Source organism: Bidens hawaiensis, unplaced genomic scaffold, assembly GCF_021521415.1.
Source record: "Bidens hawaiensis isolate Kalapana, Puna unplaced genomic scaffold, B.hawaiensis_p1.1 tig00000459_1, whole genome shotgun sequence".
NCBI lineage: Eukaryota > Viridiplantae > Streptophyta > Magnoliopsida > Asterales > Asteraceae > Bidens > Bidens hawaiensis.
Window position 1 is genome coordinate 266,121 of NW_027491031.1, and position 17,068 is coordinate 283,188.

The window sequence follows — 17,068 nt, forward strand, 5'->3', positions numbered from 1 at the left end:
TCAATGAATGAAAATAAAATAAAGGTGAAAGAGAAAAGGAAATAAATACTAGTAGTATTCATTAATGATTATTAATTTAAATTAAAGAAAGTGACCAGAAGCAGATGCATCTCTTTCCTTTCTTTAAGCTTTTTTACCAAAACCATTATTATTCATTTTCATATCAATAGTTTCATCAGATCAGGAAACTGGTTACTTTCTTTCATCAGGTCAGTCTAATTATATTATTATATTTCATCTGCTCACACATTATTACTCTTTCTTCATTAGGGTTTTTATCCCCATTTTGAATTATTAGGTTTTTAGGGAATTATTAGAATCCTAATTTTGTTGACCCTAGAAATCTGCTGGTAAAAACAATATATGATTCTTTCCTTTCTGTAAAATTTGAATTTTCAACAGACTGGATTCATCACAAACTTACTTATCTTTAAATTTATTATTCTTACATTATCATCCAAAATAATATATAAACAGCTTGAGATGGGCGGAAGACCTACTACGCTGTGGATCATATTGGATGGATGGAATGAACAAACTGGACTATTTCCATCCGTCCATTCTCACTAGTAGTGTACAAGGTCTTCATTTCATCTCAACCTATTTATTTAAAAATAATTACCCATAATGACCCAAATTTAAACATATGGCCTTCATTCAGATTCAGTTCCCTTTGGGCTAGCAAGTGTTTCTATCTGCAAGCCCGAAAGGAACTGAGGAAGAAATGATACTTGGAGATTTTGTAATATGTATCTAAGCATATGACAGGTGCGAGATCTCGATGTTTTGAATATTATTTAAAAACACAAGATGATAACCGAAAATGTGACAAGTGAGGCAACACTTCACCAAGAACTTGAGGTTTTAAGCGTGTCGAAACGTCTAGTTAGAAGCCTAAGCCAAAAGTTAAAAAGAAAGAATCAAGAAGACGAAACAAGCGGGGTTTCCCTGAGGTGTCCAACCATGTACACACGTGGCGGTGGCTGCAAAGTCGGTGCAACCACAAATGAAGAATTTTGTGAAATGGGTTGTCGAAGGCAGTCTTCAAGTTCCGTTGAAGAAGGAAAACCGTACAAACCGATATGCGGGCCTGATGACACGAATGTGGATTGTTTTTCATATGGAGTGAAAGAAAGGTTTCGGAAGAGAAGTATCCGGAAGGTTCCGGAAGCGGAAGGCATAGTAGACGTGTTCCTTCCGGATGACATTGTGGAAATGTGTTTGGTTAGACTCCCATTGGCCAGTCTTATGAAAGCCCGTTTGGTATGCAAAAAATGGAGGAATTTGACCACAGCGCCTCGGTTTTTGCAACTGAGGCGTAACGGGCTTTATCAAAGCCCATGGATGTTTCTTTTCGGGTCAGTCAAAGACGGTTTTTGCTCACGGGAAATACACGCGTATGATATTTCATTCAACAAATGGCATAAAATCAATTCGGATGTTATTAAAGGTCGGTTTTTATTTTCAGTTGTTAGTATTCAAGAAAATGTTTATATTATTGGAGGTTGTTCAAGTTTGAACAATTTCGGTAGACTTGACCGAAGCTCGGTTAAGACCCACAAAGGCGTTTTGGTGTTTAGCCCGTTAACAAACTCGTGGCACATGGTTGCATCAATGAAACACGCGAGGTCAAAACCTGTTCTAGGTGTATATGAAGTCAACTCAGATAGTTTGACCATTAAAAGTCAACACAGTCGGGACCGACGTTTGGTCAGGACACGGGTCGGTGGTGTATCGGATGTTTACGAGGACCCGCATCGGCTTTCGGTTAGACGCCAGTTAAGATACTCGTTTGATGAAACCGAGGCTTCGTTTAAACCAAAAAATGAGAATCCGAGTAGGAAAGATTCTAGAAGGTTCTTGATTATGGCTGCCGGCGGTGTCGGTTCATGGGACGAGCCGTTAGATTCGTGTGAGATTTACGATTCATTAACCAACAAATGGACCAAAATCCAAAGATTACCGGTTGATTTCGGGGTCATTTGTTCGGGTACCTTTTGTAACGGGATGTTTTACGGGTACTCAGAAACCGATAATCTTGCAGCGTATGATATCGAACGGGGTTATTGGGTTAGAATCCACTCGACTTCATTACCGGCCCGTGTACATGAGTATCACCCGAAGATCATCTCGTGTGAGAACCGGCTGTTTATGGTGTCGGTTTCATGGTGCGAAGGCGATGGTCAAATCGGGAGGAGAAACAAAGCGGTTAGAAAAATATGGGAGCTTGATCTTGTTTATTTCAACTGGGAAGAAATATCGACTCATCCCGATGCACCAATGGACTGGAACGCAACGTTTGTTGGTGACAAAAACATGATTTTTGGTGTTGAAATGTTCAAGATTTTCGGTCAGGTGTTGGATTTTATGACCATGTTTGATGTTTCCACTGTACGAAAGAAGTGGGTTCATGTTTCGAAGAACCGAGTGGCTCACGAGTTGGATGCGAGTTCGTGTGTGACGAAAACCATGGCCGTGGTGCATTTGTGACTCGGATGGGTAACTGTCAAGTTGTAAGTTGTAACTTCATTGTTTCTACATGACTTGTTTTCTTCATTATATTTGTTTAATTTAGTGTAAACTTTGTGGGTGTATCATGTATTTATTATTTGAATTGGCCCAAATTATAACCCACCATAAAGCTTGATTAAAAATAACACAAATAGACAAAATTATATCTTTACTGTCTTTAATGAAGAATCTGCTTATCTGCACAATAAAGATACAACACATATTAAAGTTCATAGTATAGCAAAAACACTCAGAAAGCTTTTACATTGTACTCTTTGCGGCCCGACCCGTTTGGATGCCCAAAAACTTTTTCGTCTACAATCTTACCCCATGTTAGGAAAGATACTCGAAAACTTTGGTATCTTATCTATATGTTTCAGGCCCGTTCTGCGACTTGTCAGGTTCGATAATCACCTTCGAGTCACCAGAAACTTCACAAGCGATATATTTGGTCTATAGAAGCCTTTCCACCATTCAAACGACTTGTTTTTTTAAACTTCTGAGTATACCGTCGTGTACATGTTTTACTGTGAATGCTACATAAACGCATCATCTGTTTATAATATGAGTTTGAATTTAGGCTCGAGCTCATGTTTGAGCTTTTAGCAAGTTTATTTCAAATAGCTCATGACCGACTGAACCCGTTTTAAAGCTTTTCGATTGAACCGAAATCTTCAAACTAAGTCATTAGAAAGCCATCAATACAAAAAGAGTGCAAATTCTTATTGTTATGAAATTCGGTGGTTTACAACGATCCAAATCCCTTGTTTAAATAGGCTTCAGAAGTAACTAAAACATTATACAACACTATTATTACTGTCCTATACTATTGCTAGTGCCACTATGTCTACAAAATGAAAAATTCATAAAGATGCATGATTAAAAACGACAATTTATGAAAATAGATATGTCTACGAATCTTGAGCCGTGTCATCATTTTTTATATATTAGCTTAAGCTATGGTTCGCCACACTGCACCTCACGTACCCTTTAAATCTGCAGAGGAATGGAATGCAGATCTGGCCTGACATAATGGGACGGTGCACTGTGATCACCATCAGTGATTTCTTTCCGTATACTCTATACTTCTAAGAGTGTCTTTGGTTATGTCATGTTTGAGTTGACTGGTGTAAAATAGTTTTGATATTGAATACATGTTCTAGCAGTAAAAGAACTTTTGATTGCTAAAAGAAACAACTCTAAGGAGTAAGGAGGTTTGTAATATGTCGTGGAATGCAGTGTAGTAAATGATTTTACATGACCTCACAATGGCTAATCATACAAACATGCTTGTTCTGGTTATTATATAATATCTTTTGACAGTTTGACTTTTGTGGTCAACAAACAAACTATGACTCAATTTCAATTCTCAAAATGAAGTTTTTTCTAATGAAAGGTAACAGGTTAGGATAAAGTTCAAATGAAATCAGGATAAACATCATCTTCTACAATCTCATCACTCGCCTTTGTCTCAAATGCAACAGCAGCGTTGATCTCTTCACATCCGCTTTCATCGTCATCATCAATGAAGCTATCCCATTTTGAAACTGGTCTCTTCAGTTTTACCATCACAGAACTTGATCCAGTATCATCAGTGAAACCACCATTATCACAGGCATTCATCTTTGAATTCCGCTTCATCATTGAATTTGACATTCCGTGGTCAACAGTATCGTGGTTATGCTGATCCTCACCAACCCTTCCTCCTTTCACAGTCTCCTTCACTGCAGTTAATAAATTAAGGAGATGTTTATGAAGCAAGCCTAGGGGATAAACTTACAAGTATAATCAAATGTTTAACCATGGACGGAACTAGGGCTGTTCACTAGTCAAGCCAGGGAGGGTTCGAGCTCGAGCTCGAAATAAAACGAGGCAGCTTAGCTAGGGTCTAGCTCGATTTTAAAGTTAAGCGAACCTAAGATTGAGCCAACGAGCCGAGCCAAGCTTGGGACGAGTTTGGATTGGTTACGAAAATGAACCAACTTAGCTCAGGTTGTTTCAAATAAAGTTTTTTGAGCTAGTTTTATTCAAGCTTTTATCAAGTGAGCCACGAACTTCGAGCCGCAAGGGCCCCACCTATTTTTAGGCTCAGATTTGGTAATTTATGATTTTTGATAGCCCAAATCAAACCATCTAAAGGAATTTATTATTTTTTTTAGGATTTATGATCTTCATTTGGTGAAAAACATTGGTTTTTTAAGGTGTAAGAACTCGATATTAATTTCCAAAACTTCGGCCCCTCCTATTTAAAAGTTAAAGTTCCGCCACTGCACTTAACACAATAAGCAGTATATACAAGTCGTTAGCAACTAGAAAGAGGGGAAAACAGAATCCTGTAACCTGGATTGTTAATCTTGTTCCTCTTTGTGAAAACCGGCCTACGGAGTTTTTGGTTATCAGCAGCAGCAGCAGCAGCAGCAGCAGCAGCAGGAGAGTACGTATTCTTGAGTTTTGGCTTCTTAAACAATGGTTTTGGCATCTCTGTCACAACATTTGGCTCACACAACTCCCCTCCTGTCAAATACAAAATAGACAGATACAGTTTAGGCCTGTAAACAAACCAAACAAACACGAACAAGGGCATGAACACGACCACTTAATCGAACAAATATATTGTGTTCATGTTCATTTATGTAAGAAAGGAACGTGTTTGTGTTCGTTTATGTCCGTTGTCTTAAAATCTGAACGAACAGTTCAGGAACATAAACAAACATAACTGAACAAAGATAAATGAACATATATGAACAAATGTAAATGAACACATAAAAATGTAAACGAACATAAATGAGTGCACGTAAATGAACAAATGTAAAGCCTTTAAGTAGATGACTCATCTAGATAGTATTTAATTAGTTACTACAAATACATAAACGAACATAAATAAACGGACATAAACAAACGTTCACGAATATAAATGAACACATTTGTTCCCGTGAACAAATGAAGCAGACCCAATTTTTTTGTTCATGTTCGTTCGTTTCATTAAGCGGGCACAATTTTTTTGCTCATTTCCGTTCATTTATTAAATAAACGAACTTCCCACCACTGTTCAATTTCTAAACCGATTGTTTCAATAGGCAAAACTTATAGATTAACAATTGAAGAGAAATTAGGTAATAATTAACTAACTAACTTTGATCATCATTATCATTATGATGATCATCAGCGTTGATGTACTCGGTCCAATCGGTGCGTTTGTTACTAGTTGGCGGCTGAGTTTGGGTTTCATCATCATGATCATCGTGGTGCAGCTGTTGGTTGTATTGAATTTGACGAGACATGTTGAAGGTCTGTACGAACTTCCGGACGTCTTTAGCCATGGATGCTTGAGAGAATACCTTCCGGACGGACTGCTTCTCGTTGCAGACCACGCAGTTCCATTTGTTGCTGCTTTTCTTCCTCTGCTTCACCTGTTACTCACTCCAATTCAATCATTACTGCTTTTAATAATAAATAATCATGCCTGCATTGTGGAGCACTGAACGGCGATGAAGACGCTGGAAGACATTTCCACTTGTTTTTGTTTTGGCGCCAAAAAGAAGAGAAGAAACTCAACTTATTATTATTATTTTTGGAGGAGAATTGTGAGGGTGGAAGCTGCCTGGCTTCTAGGGCTAAACACTCAACATTAAAAATAAACCGTCAACATCATGCGTCATCTATACGACTTGTGTAACTGTTTTTTTAACATTATTAACTCTTAAATTTGAGTCACATATATGTAACGAGTCATGTAAGTTTGTACAATATGTATACTTCATTCAAAAGAATCATACAATGTGTATGGGATAATACGAGACACATAGTTATCAACGCTAAACTATATGTTTCTTACACTATACAATAAAAAAAAACCCTTGATTTTCGAGGCTGGATTCTTTTTAAACTTACAAAAGCAGCTTAAGCTAAGCACTTTTATTTTAAGTGTAGCTATTCATCTTAATTAAATTTAAATATAGATTTATTTTGACTCTAAAAACAATCATAACTCAACATACAATTTAAGGGGGGTGTTTGGGATTTTGCTTATTTTAATTAACTTATGACTAACAAATTATTGAAAAGTTAGAAAAGATGTTTAAGACTGCTTGATAGGTGAGAAGATAAGTTAACATTATCATAAAAATAAGTTATATGGAGGTAAAGTTAAAAATAATAACCCTAAACAAAAGCAGGTTTCAAATTTATAAAACCATATTTAAAGAAAACGTTGATGGTTATAATGGGCATATGATGCTCTCTTTTGTACTTATAAAGACAAGAAATTTTTTCATAAAAGTGATTCTTTTAAGTTGAAATAAGCAAGTAAATAACAGGTATTTCTTAAATTGACAATGCATTTCATTAACGGAAAAAAACACTTAAAAGCAACAAACTAAATGTGTTCTTTCTATGCAACAAAACACCCAACATCCTACTCATGACTATTCCATGACCATAATAACTAAGTCAACATATCCATCTTCTAAAAAAACTACTAAACATTAAAATGACTTCAAAGCAGCAGATTCCACAGTAAGCAACTCATTTCACTCATCGTCTTCCTCCTACAAAACCACAAGCAAAAACAAACATTATTTGAGAATTTCAGTCACAATTTATAAAACTATTGAAATTGTTAACAGTATTACCTCATCACTGCCCTCCTCGTCTTCCTCATCATTGACTTCAGACTTGGATTTGTCAGAGTCATCATCTTCAACGCCAGCATCCTGATTTTAATAACAAATTAATAAAGGTTTGGAAACATGTGAGTTTAGTAAACTATATGAAAATTAAGACAAATAATAACCTTCTTTTTGTTGTATGCAGCAAGGGTTTTCTCATATTCTTTCTTCCTCTTATCAGCTTTGGCAACATAAGGTGCCTTCTCCTGTAAATTTTAGATCTTAAAGGTCAACTAGTTCCTGGAATTAGTTACCAAAATGTGTATTAACTTACAGAATCAGACATTGCTTTCCACTTGGCTCCACCAGCTTTGCCAACCTGTTAAATGATTTGTTTACAAACAAATTATTATAAACTAACAAAAAAATATTTCAATTGAAACACATATAGAAAAAATACTCACAGCAGCAACAGATTTGTTGTTAGGATTCTCTTCCTTGAACTGCTTCCTAAACTCCTCCCTTCAATACAAAAATCCAGAACACATCAGTATACAAACTAAACAATTCAGCTAAAGTAAACTGCAAATTCATGAAATAAAAAACAAATTACATGAAAACGAAAAATGCACTAGCAGGTCTCTTTGGCTTGTTAGGATCTTTAGCAGCCTTTCCCTTAGGTGCCGATTTCTTCACTGCCAACCTAAAATCAAAAAATATAAATTAATTTAATAAAATAATAATAATAAACTGAAACAGCATGAAACTTTTGAAAATAAACTGAACAGAAACAATTAAATAGATATTTAAATACAGCTAGACCAGCTACAAAATAAAAACAAACACATACTGTAATATTCATCACAAAATCAATAGAAAGCAGTATAACTTTAAAAAACTACAATAGCATTTCATTACATATTGATGGTAAACTTACTAACAGGTCAAAATACTATAATGTAAATTTTCTCACAGAATCAATTAAAAGAATGATAATATCAAACCTTTCAAAACAGTGTGTAAGCACAGCAGCAATGAAGTTACTCAAACAGATCAAAAACACTAAATCAACCATAACATATAACTGAAAACACAAATTTAAGCTAAACTGCTGCAAAATGCTTCTCACCAAATCTATTAAAAACATAATCACATTACAAACCTAAAATAACAGTTCGTACACAGGACACTAATAAGCCTATTGTAAGTCAGGTTTGATTGCTTACAACATGTAACTAAAAATAAATCAAAGCTCATTGCCATAAGTTATCCTTGAAAAATAAATTAACCGCATAAACACATGAAAAACCTAAATATCAGTTCCTAAATATGACATTAACGACACTACTAACAGATCAAACAATAATGTATCTATCTCAAGCTAAAACTCACATAAAAAAATTAAACGATGATAGACCTACTTTATGTCATGCTAAATTAATTACAACATATAAATTTAAACAAATAATAGCTTGAAAACATATAACAGCATCTCATAAACACAAATCAAAGTCAATTCGCCGTAAAATATTCACAAAATCAATTTAACGCATTAAAAACATAAAATAAAGGTTAGTAAACACGTCATTAACAATCAAAATCAATTAAACGCATGAATAACCTAAAATAACAGTTCATAAACACGTCGATAATGAAACTAACAGATCAAAAAATCAATTACAGCATATAACGTAAGCATGAATCAAAGCTAATTCGCCGTAAATTATTGTCACAAAATCAAATTAACGATAAGTTCATCAAATACCTAAAATAAAACGGTCGTAAACACATAAATAACAAATCTACCAACAGATCAAACAATAGTAAATCAACCGCAAGCTAGGAATCATTTAAACAGGCGAAAACGTACTTGGCGTCAGATTTTTTGGTGGATTTGGGTGCTTTCATCGTCGGATCCTGAAATGATCTATCAAAATCAGTAATGAAATCGAGTAATAATAGTTGAACAAACAAAAGGATATGGTGAATCAGTGAACGAAGCGGACTTACTGAGTGAAATGAAATGAAATGAGATGGGAGCGTTAGGGTTTGGTATGAATGAAGAGAACGTGAATTTATTTATATATATATAATAAGGTGGGTTTGGGTTTGGGTTTGGGTTTGGGCGGGATTTGGTTAAATAAAAGGGGGCTTTTCATTTTTTGGTGAAAGGCTTTATTTTGGGTTCCCGCTCTTTAATTGGGCCCGCTAACACTTTCCCTCCCTCCCTCTCTATTTTTATTTATTTTTATATTTCTGTAATATCTTACCAATTTTTATCTTCTTTTACCAGTCTATATTATGTCACGTTTTGCTACATTATAAAATCATTTTCATTTTAAATGTTTAGCTTTTGCTACACTAAGAAAAAAGTTTGACCACAGGCCTTGTGTCATAGTGGTAGTTTAACAGTTTTTTTTTTTTTTTTTTCTAAAAGAGATTGTCAGTTCAAACCTTAATCTATGCATTAGGGTCCGTGTTACTAGGTTGTTGGGTTTTCGACTATGGGGTCTTTGAACGAGACCTGAAATATTAATTGGGGACATTGAAATCTCGTCACGTGTAGACTCGAAAAAACATGTTAAAAAATACAATATGCAAATATTATGTTAGTTATTCGCATTAGTTGATATTTTATTCCTTAAACTTGTCCTAAGAGCCTAAGGGGCGTTAGACCACGTCCAGACAAATTTTCTTTTTTCGTACCTATTTGTGTATTTAAATAATATAAATAAGTTGAATAGTGAAGAATAAGTATAATATATGTTCAATGGTGGAGTGAAGGGTGAAAGAATAACTAACGTGTCGTTGATGTTGATGTGAAGAATGATATAGAGTGATGCAGAGGTGAATACTATAGTTTAATTAGTTTAATGAAGACTAAAGTTTAATATGTGGTCCACAAAACCTCACGGTACTTTCAAACCTTTCCTAGCAACTTTCAAACCTTTGGTTACATAGAAGGTTATTCCACTTAATATAACACACTATTCAATTCAAGAGTATAATCTTGTGTGTTATCACATTGAAATTCCACTTAATATAACACACTATTACATTTGAAAAAAAAAGATACAATAACAGTATTTAATGTCACATATCGGGATTATTTGAGCTTGTAATTATTATTTTTTATGTATACTATATTTATATAACAACGTCATTTATTCCAACTTTCGAAGTGATACAATAATCAATGGTTTTTTCCCGCCATAATTCATTTTCAATGTAGGTCTCATGAAAACTTGCTTCTTTAGTGTCTCTTATACTTAGTGCAACCATGCTTCTTGTACCGTAACGTCCCTGCTGGTCAACCAAGTCAAATGTGAGCTAAACTGTTGATGTTTGTAATATGCTAACTTTTGGTATAAATGAATAGCTTACAAGTGGAGTGTCTACTTCGACGAATATCGAGCTTAGATTGTATTCCCAATCAGTTGAACATATATTAGGAAGCTGGCTCTTGTCCGCTTTTGTGTCGTCTCTCATTAGTTTGTCGATAATATCCTTCATGGGTATGGGTTCGTCGTTGTCATACGTGGTGAGCAATCTTTCGAAATTCAATTTCAAACGTTGAACCTAAAACAGATGCATTGGTTTACAATTAATGGCACCATATTGTTGTTAACTATGTTGTTAATGAGACTTAATGATCTCGTGAACTAACTATGATGCTTAGTTTCGGTTAAGAGTGTGAGAATGTGTGACCTTGGGCCAAGGGGAGTCGAGCTTGGCATTGGAGAGAACGTGGATGCCAGGCTGAACTTGTTGAACCGTTGGTGGTTCACCTTTTGGTCGGTTTGATATGTAAAACATCTTGTTTGAAGAAAGATCAAGTGTTATGAGGTTGAACCCATTGTACTCATGAACCTCCTCCACTAATTCTTTTGCAAATTCTTCTGAACTCTTTTTGCTCTACAAGACATATTCATCACATATTATTACTTGTGTTTTTTTGCACACTTAATACAGGTTTATTACGCCAAAATATAATAAACTCACTACGGTTTAGTCCAAAAAACGCGTATTACCAGGTATAAAAGCACAAACATGTTAAAGTGTAATGGTGAGTACACGCGTATATAGATTGTTGTAAAACGTAGTACGTACTCAAACCCGGCCTAAACCCTAAAACATTCACCAACGTTGTTAATAACCAAAGGGTATCAAGGTGATTATTTAATCTCCATCTCTGTGTGTGGTTGAGAGTTCAAGTGAACCCGCAAAGTTTGTACGAAATTTGAAAGCATGCAAACTAACATGTTGCACGGTCAAGTTTAATAGAGATAAGTGCATGTGTATGTGTTCTTAAAAAAGATAACATACATTTCATTACTTTACAAGTTGGCCATATATATGTAACTAAACCACCAAATTTAGAAACTTAATTAATTTCAAAGAAAACAAACCTCCAAGAAACGCAATGGAAGATGTCCTCTACTTTTGGCTTCAGGGAGGGTATGAAGCTCCAATACATTGGTAAGAAATGAGACTCTACCTTCTCTTGTGCATGCCAACCATGTCCCTCCGGCCACCTCGTCTCGACCACCTAATATCTCTCCACCCTCCCACCACCCAACTGCCTTCGTCGGCCTTAAAGTTTATTATACACGAGGATGACATGTTAGATATTACGTACAATAAAATAAAAACCGAACAAAAACAACCCCATTTACATGTAGGTAAGGTAGCAATAAAAGAATGTAGACTTTTATATTTGTTTGTAACGGGAATACATGTGAATTACGATTTACGTACGCTCCATTGGACCCAAAAAAATGGTGAAGAATTGAAAAACGCATAACTATAATATACAACTAACTAATACGATTTTAGTACACACTTTAAGAATATACAAATTAATGTACAAGTTATGTGGATGTAAAGATAGACAATAAAATGGTACAAGATGGAATAAAAGTACTAACATGCAATAAAACACTTCAAATGGATTAAACAAACCAAACGACCCTTATCACGTATCAATATCCTTGATATCATCCTAATCGTCTTACTCAATTAATAACTTATTTTTTTTTTTTTGCAGAATAGTTAATGATTAACTACTTATAAAACTAAATTTAATCACATAAACGGTTAGCCTAACTCGAGGTTATAAAGTGTTTTAATCAACAGATAGAAATCACCCATTACCCAACCTAGCTAATTACTTTGTCACAATGTTGATGTGATAATGCGCAAACAACGTAAATCGTTTGTGGACTATAGTCTGTAGAGTGTGTTTTGTTTATATACCTGCGGTGATACTCATCTCTGTTAAGCAATAGAAGGAAAGGGTAGAGAGGGTGAACTTGCCAAGCAAACACTGCAATGCACATATCTAATGGTTTTAATATTTTGCTACTGTAAAGGAGAATGAGTCAATTAGATATGCAACATTGGCTTTGATCAATTAAGGGTGTGTGTTATGTGTTTATATATGCACATCTTGTTGTGCAAAGTTACATAATGGTCCCTTGGATATTACCCTACCTAACATGATTTATCAACTTATAATTAAGTGACAATGTTGGTATATACTACGTTTGTTCTGGCCCCATTACTCTGCGCTTTTGTACGATCGGCGTAACAGCCGGATCGCATTTGAGCTTATGCTCTGCCTTACTTCGGGGTACACCAGTCATGTCAGCTGGTGTCCACGCGAAGATGTCAGCGTTCTTTTGTAATAAGCGCTTGAGTAAGGTGCGTGTGGGATCAACAATTGTTGGGCCAATGGAGACGGCCTGGTCCGGGTACTTGCCGTTGAAGGCCCATCTTTCTGGTTCGGTGATGGTTGGTTTAGCCATCTTTGGTTTGGGTTTAGATGAGACAGATGCGATGCATACCTGGGGAATGTCGGTGATCATCGCTACACCCTCAGCTGTTGGCCATCCCATCATGCCGTGGACTGAGGATACCACGGCGTTGAATCTTGCCATCCCGTCTCTCCCGAAGAGAATGTCATATGTAGAGGTGGCAAATGGGTTGGGTTGGGTCAAAACGGGTCATGGGTCGGAACGGGTTAGGGTTGGAACGGGTTAGGGTCAAAACGGGTCACTTAAAAAAAGGGTTGTTTTGGTTCGGGTCGGAACGGGTTAGGGTCAAAAGGTTCGGGTTATAACGGGTCAAGGTTGGAACGGGTCAAAACGGGTTTGGGTCAAAACTCTTTTAAGCGATTTTTTAGTTCGTTTCAGCGCGTAACAGCTCGCTTAAGCGATTTTTCGGTTCGTTTCAGCGCGTAACAGCTCGTTTAAGCGATTTTTCGGTTCGTTTCAGCGCGTAACAGCTCGTTTAAGCGATTTTTCGGTTCGTTTCAGCGCCTAACAGCTCGTTTAAACGATTTTTTCGGTTCGTTTCAGCGCGTAACAGCTCGTTTAAACGATTTTTCGGTTCGTTTCAGCGCGTAACAGCTCGTTTAAGCGATTTTTCGGTTCGTTTCAGCATCAAATAGCTCGTTTAAGCGATTTTTCGGTTCGTTTCAGCATCAAATAGCTCGTTTAAGCGATTTTTCAGCTCGTTTCAGCACTTAACAGCTTGCTTTAGCGATTTTTCAGTTCCTTTCATCACTTAACAGCTTGTTTCAGCATGTTTTTGTTTCGTTGTTGTCGACATATCAGTTTCGGTTAATTTGTCGATTTTTTTTGAACGAGGACAACGGACGAAACGTTTTAGTTGTTTTACATTTTTTGTTTTTGTTTTATTTTTTGAGTTATGATTTTTTTATTAATTTTTTTTAATATTTTTTGATGATTTCTATTAAGATCAAAATCCCTCAACAAAAAATTCAAAAAAAACAAATAAAAAATCATAACTCAAAATATAAACAAATAACGAAAAAAGTAAAAATATCAAAATATTTTCACCGTTAACCTCGTTCATCAAAAAAAAAAAAAAAAAAAAAAAAAAAAAAAAACCCGACAAATTAACCGAAACCGAAATATCGACGAAAACGAATCAAAAACCTTAATCGACCCGTCTAGTGCGAAAACTCGAAAGAAACCGAAACCCAACCCGTCCGGTGCTAAAACTCGTGTCGGCACGAAAGCTGATCCGAGCCGAAACCTAAACCGATATCGTTTCAATCTAAAACCCATTTCAACCCAAACATGTCACTTTTCCTTAATACACTAACCCACATCGACCCATGTAGTTAAATTTGTCAACCCATTTTGACCCAAAAATAAGAATGTGGAATTTCAATTGACCCATTTTGACCCATTTAATTAAAACCTATGACCCAATTCAACCCATTTGAATTTTAAAACAACCCAAATTGACCCATTTGGAATGGTTTGGGTCAAGGTTGCCACCCCTAGTCATATGTGTGGTGTGGCTTCCTCATCACGACAAAGTCCACATCTTCTGTGCGGGAGTGTTTCCCATCCGTAAGAGTGACGGGGAAAGATAGGATACCCAGGGGGGTGTTTGTGCTGCCATCAAACCCTTCTATCGAGGCGCAGATCGTTTCTAGGCGTTCCTTGTCTTCGTCATCTAGCTTGTCGAAGAACTGCCTGTACATCACCGTTGACGAGGCGCCGTTGTCAGCAAGAGTGCGGGAGGTGATGTAGTGCCCCAGCTGGCTTTTGATGACGATAGGGCCTTCTTTGCTGGGTCCTCCTGGCACTCGCGGGAAGCGCACCTCAGCTTCTTTCCACGCACATGGTTCTATCGTTCGCCTTTTTCTTCCTCTGATATTACCATGAACCATGTTGATGCTGATGTCAACAGGCTTTCGTCTGTTGCCTCGGTACCGGTTGTCGTTCCGTCCTCCCTTCTTGATTGATGCCACCAGGTGTGCCAGTCTTCCATCCTTGACGAATGCTTCAACAATATCCTTCAAGGATGTACACTCTTCCGTACCATGACCTTTTGTCCCGTGGAAGTCACAGGATTTGCTCTGATCCGCATTAGGTCGCTGCCGGATCATTGGAGCTTTTGGCCACGGTAGCTTTTCAGTGGCAAATATCTCCGTGACGCTTTTGGTGAGTGGCGTCCACCGGTGCTTTTGGCTTGAAGGGTGTGTGTGATTTCTTCCGCCAACAAGAGGGTGAGAGCTGGATGAGGTGTCAAAGTTTACCCTTGACTGCCAGATACCTAGCTTCCTCTTTTTGTTCTGCCGGGCGATCCAAACATTGTTCTCTCTTGTCCTCTGCGTGTAGAGGTGTGTACTCTGGGGAAGATCCCTTCCCAGTTGCTTCTCCGTCTCGGCAAAGCGCTTGGCCGCCGTCATGATGGCATCCCATGTTGATGGCATGCCATCCTTACCCTTCAATGTGCGGATAAGCTCTGGGTATTCGGCGCCTTGGATGAAAGCGGCGCGAACAAGATCTTCACTTATGTTGCCGAGACTTAACTTTTTGGAGTTGAAGCGGGTGATGAAGTCTAGTAAAGATTCATCCTCCTCTCTAACGCAGTTGAGGATCGTCCACTGTTCTTCAGTATATTTCCTCTGTTGGCTGAAGTGCTGGCTGAACTTGTTCTGAAAGTCCGCCCAGTCATATATGTGGTGGACCGGTAAACGATCGAACCATGCCCTGGCCGCTCCAACCAGAGTCATCTGGAACATATAACACCACGTGGGTTCCGTCCAGTTACTGACGGTTGCTCCCGCAATGAATCTGTTCAAGTGGTCGTCTGGGTCGGATAGACCATCATAAGTGCCAATGTTGGACATTTGTTTGGCACTTCTCGGGGCGATTGCTTCCGCAATGTCCCTTGCGAACTTTGACTTTCCTGCATTTGTAGCAGTTGGCCTAAAGGTTTTGGAGAAGTCACGCGGGTTTCTCTCCGCATTCGTTGGTTTAAAAGCTTCCCCAAAATTCCTTTTCGGCTGGAAGTCCGTTTCCTTACGCTTCCCTTTCGCCTTATGGCGAGGGTTTGCGTCGGTATCGGATTCTTCTCTCTCCTCGTCTGAGTACTCGCACTCGCTGTTCATATTGAGATGTTGGCGAGTACTGCCGAATTCGTCAGCCTGTTGAACTGAACGCAAGCGTTCATCCAATTCAGCTTGGAACTCTCTCTGACGTGCTTCGGCCCACGCCTTCACTTGATCTAGTGTTTGGCGAGGGGCCCTCGTTCGTTTTTCCAACTGGGCATCAGTGAACCCCAGTGGAATATTTACTGCACTTGCCCCGGCTTGGGTAGTCGGGGTAGTGTTCGTAAGATTTGTATAACCGCCGGTGTTCCCCCCAGTTGCTGGGGTTGTGGTTACCGGGGTTTCTTGGTCGGTTACTGGCCTTGGGACCGGAGTAACGTTAACCATTTCTTCAGAAATTTTGAAAAAACTAAATTAGTTCTAGCTTTTATGCACGGATGGCGCCAATGAAGAAACACTAAGTGAACCCACGGGCAGATTCTAGATAATCTGGGGGTTAAGTAATGTTTCCCACGAGGATGAGGTCCAGCAGAGAAGGTTGTTCTTCAGGGGACCTGCAAAATAGACACCGTAAGCTCGTCACTGAGAAGGGGGGGTTCCTCCTTGTGACCACCCTCCGGCGTGAGAATCAGACTAGATTGCTCTGAATATAAGTGTATATTAAGAGATTGCTAGATAAGATTGAGATATCAGATCATGTCCTTACCATTCCAAGGTGTTGGAGTATTTATAACCGAAGGTAGGTTTCCTAGAAGGTACAGCCGGCTGAATAGTATTCATGTTCTACCAACAGTGGACTACGCACATGCCATGCTGGTTGGTGGATAGGCTACGGCCAACAGTAAAGGTCGGCTGTATACTGTTCCTTTACTGCCGGCTACGCACTGTTCCACCAACTGTAGGCTGCGCACGTCCCATCGTAAGTGTTGGTGAGTAGGCAGCGGCTAATAGTGACAAACAGTACTAGAGGATGCTCCTCCTCGTATTGTTGTCGGTGAGCTGTCACCCTGTGATTGGTTCATGGGCTGCTCTGGTCAAATTGTCTGTTCCGCCCATACCTTAGTAGGTATAGTAC

At 38.0% G+C, this 17,068-nt stretch overlaps 3 protein-coding genes and 1 pseudogene across 3 annotated transcripts; 1 reads left to right on the plus strand and 3 right to left on the minus strand.

Moving 5' to 3' along the window:
• The first annotated feature begins 803 nt into the window (after positions 1–803).
• Positions 804–2,589, plus strand: LOC143629419 (F-box/kelch-repeat protein At5g42350 pseudogene; annotated as a pseudogene).
• Positions 2,590–3,677: 1,088 nt separating this feature from the next.
• LOC143629108 (uncharacterized) lies at positions 3,678–5,980 on the minus strand. Its single transcript, XM_077098470.1, has 4 exons — positions 5,975–5,980; positions 5,645–5,921; positions 4,852–5,025; positions 3,678–4,235 (listed from the first exon to the last, which is right to left on the minus strand). Exons 1-4 carry the CDS (start codon positions 5,978–5,980, stop codon positions 3,928–3,930), a joined length of 765 nt encoding a protein of 254 aa, XP_076954585.1. The 3' UTR covers positions 3,678–3,927.
• An 897-nt stretch (positions 5,981–6,877) lies between these two features.
• Positions 6,878–9,166, minus strand: LOC143629429 (HMG1/2-like protein). Its single transcript, XM_077098708.1, has 8 exons — positions 9,129–9,166; positions 8,989–9,035; positions 7,732–7,821; positions 7,583–7,640; positions 7,453–7,497; positions 7,304–7,384; positions 7,143–7,223; positions 6,878–7,058 (listed from the first exon to the last, which is right to left on the minus strand). The coding sequence occupies exons 2-8, from the start codon at positions 9,024–9,026 to the stop codon at positions 7,041–7,043; spliced, it is 411 nt and encodes a 136-aa protein (XP_076954823.1). The 5' UTR covers positions 9,027–9,035; positions 9,129–9,166; the 3' UTR covers positions 6,878–7,040.
• Positions 9,167–10,265: 1,099 nt separating this feature from the next.
• Positions 10,266–12,510, minus strand: LOC143629119 (uncharacterized). The gene is made up of 5 exons (XM_077098477.1): positions 12,375–12,510; positions 11,528–11,711; positions 10,827–11,033; positions 10,503–10,697; positions 10,266–10,421 (listed from the first exon to the last, which is right to left on the minus strand). Exons 1-5 carry the CDS (start codon positions 12,455–12,457, stop codon positions 10,266–10,268), a joined length of 825 nt encoding a protein of 274 aa, XP_076954592.1. The 5' UTR covers positions 12,458–12,510.
• Between the last annotated feature and the right edge of the window lie 4,558 nt (positions 12,511–17,068).

What these genes read in the sequence shown, in the direction of transcription:
- LOC143629108 (XM_077098470.1), bottom strand. An exon ending in TAATGATAATGATGATCAAA is followed by an intron (nt 5,026 to 5,644) that starts GTTAGTTAGTTA and finishes TGTATTTGACAG; the next exon opens with GAGGGGAGTTGTGTGAGCCA. An exon ending in GAACAAGATTAACAATCCAG is followed by an intron (nt 4,236 to 4,851) that starts GTTACAGGATTC and finishes TATTAACTGCAG; the next exon opens with TGAAGGAGACTGTGAAAGGA.
- LOC143629119 (XM_077098477.1), bottom strand. Translation starts at nt 12,457, where the DNA reads ATGTGCATTGCAGTGTTTGCTTGGCAAGTTCACCCTCTCTACCCTTTC. An exon ending in TTCCATTGCGTTTCTTGGAG is followed by an intron (nt 11,034 to 11,527) that starts GTTTGTTTTCTT and finishes TATGTCTTGTAG; the next exon opens with AGCAAAAAGAGTTCAGAAGA. An exon ending in TCGAAGTAGACACTCCACTT is followed by an intron (nt 10,422 to 10,502) that starts GTAAGCTATTCA and finishes GTTGACCAGCAG; the next exon opens with GGACGTTACGGTACAAGAAG.
- LOC143629429 (XM_077098708.1), bottom strand. Translation starts at nt 9,026, where the DNA reads ATGAAAGCACCCAAATCCACCAAAAAATCTGACGCCAA. An exon ending in ACCAAAAAATCTGACGCCAA is followed by an intron (nt 7,822 to 8,988) that starts GTACGTTTTCGC and finishes TTTTGATTTTAG; the next exon opens with GTTGGCAGTGAAGAAATCGG. An exon ending in AGTGCATTTTTCGTTTTCAT is followed by an intron (nt 7,641 to 7,731) that starts GTAATTTGTTTT and finishes TTTGTATTGAAG; the next exon opens with GGAGGAGTTTAGGAAGCAGT.